Raw genomic sequence first — 14,258 nt, forward strand, 5'->3', positions numbered from 1 at the left:
AAAATGGTAGAAGGTAGTAGCACAAAATGGTGAATATGTTGTTCAGTAAAATTCATGGTGAAAATGGAAAATGTCTTCTATTTTTACTTGAAAACCAAAGGAACTTTTTGGACAATAGATTAGGTGCAGGTCATAAAGAACCTTGATTTCTAGAGACCTTGGACTTAATTGTAATGGTATAGTTAGTGGGGAACCAATGAAGGTTTCTGGAACAAAGTCTGTGCTTAAGTCCAGTTAATCTGCCAGTATTGTGTTGGAGGGATGGGGAATAGAGACCAGAGAAGAAGGCTAAAAATTAAGCTATTAAAGTAATAGAGAAAAACTAAGTGATAGAAAAAAGGAAAAGTTGAAAGAAAGCACAAAGGTTGAGTGAGCAGGTCTTCAAAAGATGAATATATGCCAAGTTTTAATAACTAAACTTGTATATGCTTTGGGGCTCAGTCCATAACCCAAGACTGGATATGGGTCCAGTTTGAGAGACCTGGAACACAGATGAATAACAGATGTCTGATGAAGGATGAGTTTTATAGTGTTTTAAGGTTCCAGAGGGCATTCCTATGAAGTTGTTTTTCAGTCAGATCCTTGATATACTTGGCTTCTTTGACACTGTTCTCTTGATCATTACATCTCTGAATGTTCTTTACAGATACCTACATTTATCTGCCTGCTGTATATATTGATAGTACTCTGAGTTACATCCTTAAGCCTTTATCATTTTACTTTACTCCAGGCTTTTCTAGCCAGATTCTGAAGCACAGGCTTACTAAAGTAGGATCCCCTCTATCCTCAGCTTTCAGCAATAGGCTTGGAGCAGACTTCCTATTTACTCAGGTATGCCATACATTGATCATCTTCCACTTATTATGGCATGTAAACCCCTTCATGGATCACAGCCTTGTCGTGGCGAAGGGGCTTGTGTAACTCAATGAAGCTATGAACCATGCCGTGTAGGGCCACCCAAGACGGACAGGTCATAGTGAAGAGTTCTGACAAATTGTGGTCCGCTGGAGGAGGAAATGGCAACCCACTCCAGTATTCTTGCCCTGAAAACCCCACAAACAGTATGAAAAGGAAAAACGATATGACACCAGAAGATGAACCCCCCCAGGTCAAAATGTGTCCAGTATGCTACTAGGGAAGAACAGAGGCCAATTACCAATAGCTCCAGAAAGAATGAAGCAGCTGGGCCAAAGTAGAAATGATACTCAGTTGTGGATGTGTCTGGTGGTGAAAGTAAAGTCCAGTGCTATAAAGAACCATATTTCATATGAACCTGAAATGTTAGTCCATGAATCAAGGTAAATTGGATGTGGTCAAGCAGGAGATGGCAAGAGTGAACATCGACATCTTAGGAATCAGTGGACAAAAATGGGCAGGAATGGGCGGATTTAATTCAGATGACCATTATATCTACTGCTGTGGGCAAGAATACCTTAGAAGAAATGGAGTAGCCCTCATAGTCAATAAGAGTCCGAAATGCAGTACTTGAGTCAATATCAAAAATAACAGATGTTTTCGATTCATTTCCAAGGCAAACCATCCAAAATGTCAGCTATACTTTATGTTTACTACCCCCCACCCAGCCAAAAAAAAAAGAAGAAGAAAAAGAAATACAGGGAGGTAAAATTTCAAGTGAAAAATGTTTATTTTACAGTGTTACAATTCTCCAACTAACGATACCCCAAAATTAAGAAGCATAAAAAAACTTTGTTTTCGTAGTTTCTAACATAGAAAGGGGGGAAATGTCAAATTGTGTAGAATCAAGATGAAATATATTAACTTGACTGTACTGTTGTAAAAATGTGTGCATCTAGATGATTCTGAACAACTGCTGAATGGCCTAACGGTGATGCCTCAGTCCAGTGATAATGACACAGTAGTGATAGAATCAGAGTATCAAGGTCAAGTTCCAGTGCAAAAGGTAAGAATGATGTTATTTTTTTCTCACAGATCTTGAAGAAATTTACAATTGAATATAGAAATGGCACAGAGGTATTTTAAGTGCTAATTTGAATGAATTTTGGATCTCTTAAGACTAAGTTTTGCCTATTTGTTAAAAAACAGAAGTTAAACTGTGAGCAACACCTTTCCCCACCCTCTACCATCAGTCCTCATATTTGTGTTTAATTTTAAATTCTAGAATGCTGGTATTTGCCAGCTATCCTTATTTTAAAACATGTTATAAAACTAGCTTTTACAATCTATTGTAGGTGATTTCCTCATGGAGTCTTCTGTGCACTTAATCTCAGACCACACATTGATCAGTCTTTCAACAAGTATTCTAGATGTTTGGGATACATTAGATACATCAGGTACTATTCTAGACATTTGAATATAGTTGTTGTTTTCCAGTCACTAAGTTGTGTCTGACTCTTTGTGATTCCATGGCCTGTGGCACGAAGGCTCCCCTGTCCACTATGCCCCGGATTTTACTCAAATTCATGTCCATTGAGTTAGTGATGCTATCTAACGATCTCATCCTCTGCTGCCCTTTCTCCTTTTGCCTTCAATCTTTCCCAGCATCAGAGTCTTTTCCAGTGAGGTCGGCTCTTCACATCAGATGACCAAAGTATTGGAATTTCAGCTTTAGCATCAGTCCTTCCAATGAATAGTCAGGGTTGATTTCCTTTAGGAGAACTGGTTTGACCTCCTTAAAATCAAAGTGACTCTCAAAACTAATTGTCAGAAACTGACCATGAATGAGATATTCACATATGCCCTCTTTTTCTCTCCCTTCCTTCCTTCCATTATTTCCTATTGACATTTTGGACTGGATAAGTTTTTGTTGAGAGTATGGTCTATACATTGTAGGATGCTTCACAGGGACCCTCACTTCTACCCACTAGATGTTAGTAACACCCTTTTCTTCACCCATATGTGACAACCAAAAACTTTACTGACATCACCATATGTCTTCCCTGGGCAAAGGAGAATCACCCTCAGCTGAAAAGCAGTGCCTTAATTTTACCTCGAATCTAGCTATTGCCCCATCCCTGTAATTTGCCCTATCAGAAGAACCAATGATGTCTAAAATTGCTGCATCCCTCCAAAAGTGTTGATGGTGTGAGGAAATCAGGGTCTACTTCTGAACTACTTCTCTGAACATCCACTGTGGTGATTTCAGTTACAGTCTCTCTGCAGATGACTCAAATATATACTTCTAGACCTGGCATCCTGTGAGTTTTAATCCTTTTTGATTTCTCAGTCTCCTGAAGTCAAGAAATTGCTAAACTCTGGGTTTTATTTTCAAGATGTTTCCTTTTCCACTTCTACCTCATAGACCAGGCCTTATTGCCTTCAATGTAAGCTCTCCGTAATATTTATAACTGCAGACAAATTTGAAACCCTCCTTGTTTGAATCTGTTTTTATTTATTTATTTTTGGTTGTACTGGGTCTTCATCGCAGTGCCCAGGCTTCTCATTGCATTGTCTTCTCTTGTTGTGGAGTACAGACTCTAGGCACATGGGCTTCAGTAGTTCCAGCATGCAGGCTCTGTAGGTTACGGCATGCAGGCCCTAGGGCATGGGCACGGTAATTGTGGTACACGGCTTTAGTTGCTCTGTGGCATGTGGAATCTTCGCAGACTAGGGATTGAACCCATTTCCCCTGCATTGCCAGGCAAATTCTCATCCACTGTACCACAGTGAAGTCCCCATTCTGCTTTTAACATTCTTTAAACTGTACTTTTTGATGTACTGCTCTGATCATATAATTATTATAAATGAAACTTTCAATAGTTTCTAGCTTTGACTTCAAAATGAAGATTAAGCACCTTTACACTGTGACTCCGATTTAGCTTTTCAGTCTTAAGCATATGCCTATGTTCTTCCTTCAGTGAGGAATGCTTTCCATTCTCACGTCAAAATCGTATTCTTCTCTGTAATATCTGAAAAACTGTCCCATACTCCAAGCCCAAATATGAACTTTCCTGTTTTAGGATCTGCCAGAATTTTATTACAGTTAAATAGACATTTTAAGGACAAAACCAGAGACCACGGTTTCATCCTCCCTTTATTTCCTACTAAGAAACGCTGGACTGGAAGAAACACAAGCTGGAATCAAGATTGCTGGGAGAAATAAATAACCTCAGATATGCAGATGATACCACCCTTATGGCAGAAAGTGAAGAGGAACTAAAAAGCCTCTTGATGAAGGTGAAAGAGGAGAGTGAAAAAGTTGGCTTAAAGCTCAACATTCAGAAAACGAAGATCATGGCATTCGGTCCCATCACTTCATGGGAAATAGATGGGGAAACAGTGGAAACAGATGGTGATTGCAGCCATGAAATTAAAAGATGCTTACTCCTTGGAAGAAAAGTTATGACCAACCTAGATAGCATATTCAAAAGCAGAGACATTACTTTGCCGACTAAGGTCCTTCTAGACAAGGCTACAGTTTTTCTTGTGGTCATGTATGGATGTGAGAGTTGGACTGTGAAGAAGGCTGAGCACCGAAGAATTGATGCTTTTGAACTGTGGTGTTGGAGAAGTCTATTGAGAGTCCCTTGGACTGCAAGGAGATCCAGCCAGTCCATTCTGAAGGAGATCAACCCTGGGATTTCCTTGGAAGGAATGATGCTAAAGCTGAAACTCCAGTACTTTAGCCACCTCATGCGAAGGGTTGATTCACTGGAAAAGATTCTGATGCTAGGAGGGATTGGGGGCAGGAGGAGAAGGGGAAGACAGAGGATGAGATGGCTAGACTGCATCGTGGACTTGATGGACGTGAGTCTGAGTGAACTCCGGGAGATGGTGATGAACAGGGAGGCCTGGCGTGCTGTGATTCATGGGTCGCAAAGAGTCGGACACGACTGAGCAGCTGAACTAAACTGATACTACCATGTATTACCTGTTAGGTTTCATGTCCCTATCTGAAGGCAATATTCTTTAACTGACTCAGTAGAAAAGTGAAGTGTGAAACTAGTATTTAGCCCATTCCATGGGTAGGAACAAAAACAGGCTTTATTGGCAACATATAAGAAAGACTTCATAAATACAACTGGGTGACCAGTGGTAAAGGTGTGTGTGTGTGTGTTAGGGGTGAAGAAGGATGTTTGACTCCTTTAATAAAATAAATTATTAAAAGTTTACTTTTTGAAAAAACTGCAGTACCGGAAGATTTTCAACTGCATACATTTCTGTTGGTCAGCCACTGATCTTTACCTTGGCCTGTCTCAGTTAAGAACAGCGATCACAAGCAGTTAATTCTTTTCTTCATACCAAAGAAGGGAAAACAAAGCTATGTCAGAGGGTTTTCAACAAATACTGTACCATTCTTCTTACAGTCTTTTTGCCATCATCTTACTTTGCCTCTGATTAATCACTTGTATACCTGCTTTTATTTTTTGCATAGAATTATAATTTTTTTTAAGATTGTAACTTAATTTTTGTATTGAAATATAGTTGATTTATAGTGTTGTGTTAATTACTGCTGTATAGCAAAATGATTCATATATACATATATATATATAATACATACACACACACATTTTCCATTATGGTCATAGGATATTGATTATAGTTGTCTGTGCTATGTAGGTCCTTGTTCATAAATGTCTTGATTACAGTGACCAGTTAATTTTTATATTCCTTATAGATTTCATACCCTTAACATATGTTTCATATTAAATTGAAATAACTGTCAAGCATGCTGTTTTAATTTGGTCTTAGATGAATAACTGAATTTAGCTAATCTATTATCCTATTTTTTTCTACGTTAGTAACCTTTAACTTTAGTAAAATTACCTAAAGCTTTTGGAATCTTTATTTTTAATTTTTATCAAAAATAATATTTTTCTTTCAAATAGTTGACATCTTTAGATGTATACTGAATCAAATATTTGTTTTAGGATATAAAGATCAAGAATGCAGATTCTTGGAAAAGCTTAGGCAAACCAGTCAAAACATCAGGTGTACTGAAATCATCAGATGAGCTCTTCAACCAGTTTAGAAAAGCAGCAATAGAAAAGGAAGTAAGAGCTCGAACACAGGAACTAATACGGAAGCATCTGGAACAGAATACAAAGGAACCAAAAGTATTTCAAGAAAATCAGAGGTCTGTAATTATTTGGATTAGTGTAGATTTTGGGAGATACAGACATGTATTTTAAATATATTAAATTTCTTTTTTGTAAGTGACTATATTCAGCTATTTAGTAGACCACAGAGCAAATTATATTTAGAAAAGTGAATTTTTACTGATTTTTAAAAAATTAAGTAGTAATACCTATTTTAAAGGGGATATAAATAATCAAGTGATTAAAGAAGCTATTAAAAATACTAATATTACTAAATTATAATGGTATCATTATTTTCCAGAAATGTCTTAATATTGTTTCCATTCTATGTATAAGAAGATAATGGTAAACTTTGGTCATAATTTTCCAAAACCTTCTCTTTGTTAACATATATTGCCCTATGTAAAATCTGACTTCAGAAATATTAAAAAATAATGTCATAACATATGAAGAAGGACATCTAGAACACTGCTTTATATTTGTCGTTTGACAATGTATCTTCATTATAAAAAGTTTTAAGGAACTTGAAACCTACTTTTCACTTTACTATTTCTTAAGGGACCATGGCTTCACTCTAGAATCTTCTCCAAATAAAATGCAAAACAAGTGTCTTGGAGAAGAACAAAAAGAAGATCAGCAGTCACAGGAAGCTCAAGATAAAGGCAAACTGTGGCTTCTGAAAGACCGAAATTTAGCACGAGAGAAAGAGCAAGAGCGGAGGAGAAGAGAAGCAGTAAGTGAATTTTAGTTTACTGAATCTAACAAAGGAAAGATTTAACAGAGCAGTGTCTTTACATGTTCAAAGATGTATTCTAGGTGGTTCTTCAGTAACAATTACCTCTTCAGTGTGAGGAGTTAACTTCTTTAGTGAGGATCAAGTTCATTCTAAAATTAAGAGAGTAAAATTAAAATCTCATAGTCAAATGACACAAGCATAGTATAATAATAGAGTATCAATCCTCAAGCCTTTGGGTTCAAATCCTGGTTCTTCCATTAAATAGACCTCAGAGCCTGGGCTATTCATTTAACCTCCTTGTGCCTCAATTTCCTTATCTGTAAAGGTAAAAGGTGAAATGAATTTACTTGTATTAAGCACATTTGAAAATGCCTGGCACAAAGGTAGAATCACTTACTGTTGTTATTCTTGAAAAACCTATAAACTACCTGTGAATTGTGGCCAAAAGATATGCCATCTTAGTCAGTGTTTAGTTCAACTCTGCATCAAGTTATATGTCAGTTATACCTTGATGAAACTGGAAACCAAAAAAACCAAAATTTCTGTTTAAGATGTCCTTAATATATAAAAAGTGTAGAATTCTTCCTTTTATCTGTGGATTATTTAGAAGTGTGTTATTTAGTTTTCCAAATATTTGGAAATTTTCTAGCTAGTGAAAATAATAGAAAATTAGTGATTTCTAATTGAATTGCATTGTGGTTAGAGAACACACAACATCTTGAATTGTTTTAAATTCACTAATAAGACTTGTTTTATAGCCCAGATTACGATCTACCTTGGTAAATATTCTGTATGCACTTAGAACAATGTGCATTCTGCTTCTGTTGGGTAGGGCATTAAACAGGACAAATTGGTTGATAATGTTTTTTCAAGTCTATTGAATTCTTGCTGAATTTCTGCCTGTCTGTTCTATCAACTATGGAGAAAGGGCATTGGTACCTATGATGATATAATTATAGGCTTGGCTTTTTACCCTTGCAATTCTATCAATTTTATTTCCTGTATTTTGAAGTTGTTCTTAGGTACATAAACATACAGGACTGTTATATCCTCTTGATTAACTGACCCCTTTTCATTATAAAATGACTTTTTTTATTCCACATAATATTGTTTTCTCTGAAATATAACAATTTCACCTTTTTTAAGACTAGTGTTGGCATGGTGCAAAATTTTTTTCCTTCCTTTTAATTTATCTGTGCTTCATATTTTAAATTATTTTCTTGCAACCTATAGTGTAGTCTTGCCTTTGGAAAAAAATCCAATCTCTGCCTTTTACAGGAATGTTTAACCAATTACACTCAATACGATTATAGATATGGTTACATTTGAGGCCATCATCTTATTTTTTATGTGTCATCTATTCTTTTTTTCTCCGCACTCTGTTAGATTAATAAGCATTTTTATGATTCCTTCTTTTTCTTTATTGGCTTATTATAACTCTTTGTTACTTTAGTGGTTGCCTTATGGTTTATCATATATATTGATGGTTTTGCTTGTCACAGTCTTCTTTCAACTTATATTACATCACTTCACATTTAGTATAATATCCTTAAAATAGTGTAGTTCCACTTCCTCCCTCCCAGCCTTTAGGCTGTTGTTTAAGCAGTCAAATTATCTCTCAAATTTTAAATGACATTTTAAAAAAACTTGTCTAGTTACCGTTACCAGTGTTTTTCATTCATTTAGATCTAGATTTCCAAATGGTATGATTTTCCTTTTCCTTTAAGGACTTCCTTCTAACATTTCTTGTGGTATAGGTCAACTGGTGATGAATTTTTCCAGCTATTTTACATCTGAAAATATCGTTATTTGGCCTTTGTTCTTCATTAATTTTGGTAATTAGTACTTTCTTTTTAAAATGTTTTAGATTGACAGCAAAACTGAATGAAAGTAGAGTTCCCACGTTTCCCCTTTCCCCTACCAATACACAGTCTCTCCCACCGTTAACATCCCACATTAGTGTGGTACATTTGTTACACAGTCTATGAATTAACATTGCCACACCATTGTCAATCTTGGTTCACCAAGCAGAGTCCATAGTTTGCATCCGAGTTCACTCTCTGTGTTGTAATTTATGGGTTTTGACAAATGTATAATGACATACTGTTCTCCTTATGTTCACCCCTCCCTCCTAAACCTTTACAGCCACTGATCTTTTTACTGCCATAGTTTTGCCATTTCCAGAATGTTGTATAGTTGAAATCTTTAGTGATTCCAGTTACTTTTGTGTTAGACCACTTGAAGTTGTCCCATCTCAGACATTATAGTCATCATATCTAGAAGTTTGATTTGGGTATTTTTAATGTTTTTAGTTAACTCGATTAATCTTTTGAACAAATAGAATACAATTATCATAATTGTTTAATGGGTTCTCTGCTAATTCTAATATTTGTCACTTGCATGTTGGTTTCAATTGATTGATTAATCTCCTTTACAGATAATGTTTTTCTCTTTCTTTACCTAACCTGGTAACCATTGATGCCAGATATAAATTTTATCTTGTTGACTGCTGGATATTTTTATAATCCTGGAAAGGTCATGTGAATTCACAGGTCATACAGAAATACTAGTTCCAGAAGAAAAAAGTCATTGGCTTTTGTCTGTAGTGTTGACTGGGCTTACCAGATGGCTCAGTGGTAAAGAATCTGCCTGCCAATGCAGGAGACACAGGGTTTGATGCCTGGGTCTAGAAGATCCCCAGGAGAAGGAAATGGCAACCCACTCCAGTATTCTTGCCTGAAAAATTCCATGGACCAGGGGAGTCTGGTGGACTGCAGTCCATGGGGTCACAGAGTCAGACATGACTAAGTGACTGAGCACACAGGCACACAGGTGGTATTGGTTATGATACAAATGAATTTCCTAGGAAATAAAACACAAGTTTTATCGGTTTATTTATAACGTGAAGACAGAAACAAACTGTGTTGACCAGTGTTGTAACATATGATGGAGTTTGCTTTAGAGCAGTATGCTCTTATACAACAGCAGTCCCCAGTCTTTTTGGCACCAGGGACTAGTTTTCTGGAAGACAATTTTTCCAGACTGGGGTGGGGGTGGGATGCTTACCAGATGATTCAAGTGCATTACACTTACTATGTACTTTATTTCTATTATTATTACACTGTGATACATAGTGAAATAACTGTACAGCTCACCAAGATGCAGAATCAGTGAGAGCCCTGAGCTTGTTTTCCTGCAACTAGATGATCCCATCTCAGGGGATGGGAGACAGTGACGTCTGAAGTGTGTTGCTTATGTCCAGTCTACTCCATAGTCTCCAGTCTGTGACCTGAGGGTTGGGGATCCCTGTTACAGAACTTTCTACAATTATAGGAATGTGCTTTACTCAAGCAACTATAATAGCAGCTAGTTACATGTTATTAAGGGCTTAAAACGTGGCTAATACAACTAAGGAAGTTAATTTTTCATTTTATTGAATTTTAATTTAAATAGCAAATTTATATATATATTTTTGAAGTTCCTTATTAAAATTTAAGTAGTACTTTACTAGAAGTATTTCTCTAGTGACCTAGGAATTTTTCCTTTTGGTATTCACAAGAGCCTGACTGTAGCTACCCACAAGTGATATCTCAGCAACCTTCCTGCTACCCAACAACCCAACTAGGTAATCTGGTATTTCTAAAATCCAAGCATTTTTCTGGAACCCACTGAAACGTGACTAGAAGTGCCACCTCTAGCAGCTTGACAATTAAAAACTTGACTTTGGAGCTACCTACTATCATTCTTGACACTCCAGACTCTTAGGCTGTAGCTTCTGGACCAGACTGGTGTGTAAATGGTAGCAATAACTTGACATCTAGCATAAGCTCCCTAGGAGAGCCTCTCCTCTGCCAGTTCCCTTGACCCAAGTTTTGATCTTAAGTTTGAATGGCTGAAGTGTATATTAGGACCACCGAAAAAGGAATATCCAGGTTATAGAGTCAGCTGCAGAAAGCTTTAATATTTAAATTGTGGTATCTAAGGTTAATTGGTACAGGCAGTATCCAGTTTGACATCAATCAATATCCACAAATTCAGATTTAGTCAAGATGGAAGATAATCTAAAATAAAGTGCTTTTAAATAAAACAAGTTTCATTACATATTTTTGGAACTTTGTGGTAAGTCTGGATACTTAGAGATAAGAGTATCAGTGATATTTAAACCAGGACAGTGTATCCAACATTCACTGGAGCATTAAAATAGAACTTCTGAGGACTATTAGCTTGGGCTAGACATTTTGTATCCTAATAGCTGGCACTAGAAAAATAGCTGGGGTTAAGATCTAAGAATTTACCCTTGCCTCTAAATCATATTTAAAGACATTTTCATAGTTTTTAAGAATCACACAACTTATTATTAAATAATATACTTTTGGTAGCCAAGTCATAATTTCAAATCTCCCACATAATCAAAGAACACTGATTCTCATCCAGGATGTCAACCAGCTGGTTACAAACTGGTGCTACTACTGTGAGCTGTTACTGTTCACTGGTGTTAAAAAAAAAAAAACTGAACTTTCATAGTTGGTGTCATTTTACATGTGGCAAAAACTAACTTGTGTCTCACGGACATTTAGAGAAGTCTTCAGAGTATAGTAAGAAAACATTTGTTTCTTTTGTCTTAATTTAGCTTTTCCTATACTTTAGCTTATTTTATTTAGTTTTTTAGCATTTAATAAACAAAACTGTGCTGAATGTTATACATTCAGTCGGGTTGCTCTTCATAAATACCTGTATATTAAATAAACTTGGTTAGATAATTTGCCTTAGGTTACACAGTATTAGGCAGAATCATGACTTTAACATTACATTATTATAGTTCTTTCACAGGGGTAAGATACTAGTTCATTCAGAAAATAATTCTGTGTGTCTAGTCCTGTGTTGGTTAGAGAGATACATCAAACCATGTAATCTTAGTTCATGTGTAGATTAACACTGAGAACTTTCTTACTTGGAGAGATAAGTTAAACTTGTTCTTTGTGCTCTTGTAAGTTTTAATTTTTATTTATCATGTGAAAGATATTTTAACAAAAATCAGTAGTTGAACAGAAATTAGAAGTTATGTACAAACTCATTATGTTAAATGAAGTACATTCATTTTCTGTGTTCCAAATATTGCATTATCATTTTCTTATATAGATGTAATACAATGAAGGCATAAACTTTTTAAGTAACATTTATATTTTCTCTTCTTTTCTACAGATGGCTGGTACCATTGATATGACTCTTCAAAGTGACATTATGACAATGTTTGAAAACAACTTTGATTACAACTCAGTTTTTTGATTAACGATCAACTTAAATGAATTATAAAAGATTAAAAAGCAAATGGTAAAATGATTGCTTTCCAACACCAAGATACCAACTTATATTGTATTTTGACTGCTCTAAGATGATTAAACAATTTTCACTTACATTTTTTGTTAACTATACGTTCATTTTTTTAATGACATAATTTATAGGAAATTTTATAGTTTGGGATACCTAAAAATTGAATAAACTCCCAAATGTTATTCATTTTACCAATATTCTACTATATATTATAGGTCCTATCTAAGCAATGAAAATCCCAAAAGATGGTCCCTTCTTGTTTCAAAGATGGTCCGTTCTTGTTTTGATATAGAGATCAAAAAAAAGTTCTTGTTGAGTTTCTAACTTTTTTTTTTTTTTTTTACAGGGAGTTGTCCTTTAATGGAGTTCAGGCCTCTTTTTGGAGTATAGGACCCTTTTGTAATGTAAATAATGTTTCAATGAGCCATGATTCTGCCTGGGTTTCTTTAAATGACTCTGGGTGGCAAAATGTGGGGCCTACAAGAGGGGTTGTTTTGTTTTGTTAATTTATTATTTTATTTACTTTTTAAAATTGAAGTATAATTAATCTGTAATACTGTGTTAGTTCCAGGTGTACAACATAGTGATTCAACATGTCTGTATATTACAAAATGATCACCATGAGTTTGTAACTTTTAAAACAGATATTTGTCTGCCTTCAGAAATATTTAGAACCTCTAACAAATAACACCTGGTTTCTTTGAGTGTCAGATTTCATAAGATTCTCTATTGGTTCTATATTCAAAATTTATATTTATTATCTATGGTTTGAAAGATGTTAAATTTGAGACAAAATAACAGTGAATATTAATTATGTATGTGTCTTTAAGAATCTATACATTTCTTAATATGCATGTGATAGCAATGGATGTCTAAATTTTTACTTTACTAAGTATTTAAATCTGTGAAATATTTTGTTTCATCACCCTCAAGTTGGAATTATGTATAAATTATGTATATCAGCTTCATGTATTTTAAAATTTGGACTCTTGTAACATTCAGGCACTATTCCAGTATCATCTAAAGTAAAAATTCAAAGTGTATATGTATTATAGAGAGAAAGAGAAAGTTTTCTTGGCTTTATTTATTTTTATAATCAATATGATAATTTCTTGAAATATCTTTAAGCTGTCAACCATTTTAAAAATACGATTAACTAGAGGCTGAAATGGTGGTGATACCTTCATGAAACAGCCAGAATAAAAGTCATAGTCATACATATTATACTATATTTTTAAACAAGAAATTAGTATGTATATATTAAACAGTATGCATTGTTATTTTCCTAAAAGAGCATATGGACTTATCTATATATTCTAATTTATATTTATATATAGTCTAATTTATATATATATATATTCTAATATATATATGTAGTCTTAGATACATCAGAAATGCATAGTGGTTACCTCTAGGTGATGGGGTTATAGGGTTTTGTTTTGTTTTCTTTTCTTTTTCTTTAGACCTTTCAATATTTTCTGGTTCATTTAAATATTTATTATGTAATGCTTTTAAGATCTATGGGAAATTTTCCATTTTTAAGAGAATAAAAATACTAAATACTAAATAAAAATACTAAAGAATTTACTCTGTCAAATACACATTAACTCTTTCAACAACTGCCTTTAAATAATAAAACTGCTCAGTGAATGATCTTTGTCTACATCCAAAAAGAAAGTTCAGCTTCATTAATATCCTTTTACATTAAATGGTTTACTTGAGGTTTTTCTATAAACCTTTGGAACATCCCTTACAGAGAGCTATGTTATGGTTATCAGTGTTTAGTTTAACCAATTTAACATTTTAACCTTTGCTCAATCAGTAAGAGATCTGGCACAATGTGGATAGTCAACAAAATTTTGGTAGGCTTGTTTAAGTCAGTTTTGCAGAGAAAATACTGATGTATAACTGATCCTTCCTCAATTTGTACATTACTTCTTAGTAAAAAAACGCTTGACTTCTCTTAACTTCTTGCATGGATTTTACTTGTTAACAACATTATCTATATAATCAACCTTTTTGCCTTTTTTTTCTTCTTTTTTTCTTGAGTTGTTCTGGAAGAGTGGTCCATGGACCAGCTTCATCAGCACCATTTGGGAACATGCAGATTCTCAGACTTAAGACTCACTAAATCAGAACCTCTGGTATGGGGGCCAGCAACCTATAGTTGAACA

General features: G+C 34.8%; 1 protein-coding gene across 1 annotated transcript in view; it reads left to right on the plus strand.

The window, feature by feature from the left end:
* The window catches only part of BRDT (bromodomain testis associated), a 41,822-nt gene extending 29,783 nt beyond the window's left edge, over nt 1-12,039 (plus strand). Inside the window, exons 14-17 of the mRNA XM_005678134.2 lie at nt 1,815-1,921; nt 5,850-6,055; nt 6,576-6,750; nt 11,956-12,039. Coding sequence (XP_005678191.2) covers nt 1,815-1,921; nt 5,850-6,055; nt 6,576-6,750; nt 11,956-12,039 — 572 coding nt within the window. The remainder of the gene's footprint in view (nt 1-1,814; nt 1,922-5,849; nt 6,056-6,575; nt 6,751-11,955) is intronic.

The sequence above is a fragment of the Capra hircus genome, chromosome 3 (genome assembly GCF_001704415.2).
Source record: "Capra hircus breed San Clemente chromosome 3, ASM170441v1, whole genome shotgun sequence".
Classification (NCBI taxonomy): Eukaryota; Metazoa; Chordata; class Mammalia; order Artiodactyla; family Bovidae; genus Capra; species Capra hircus.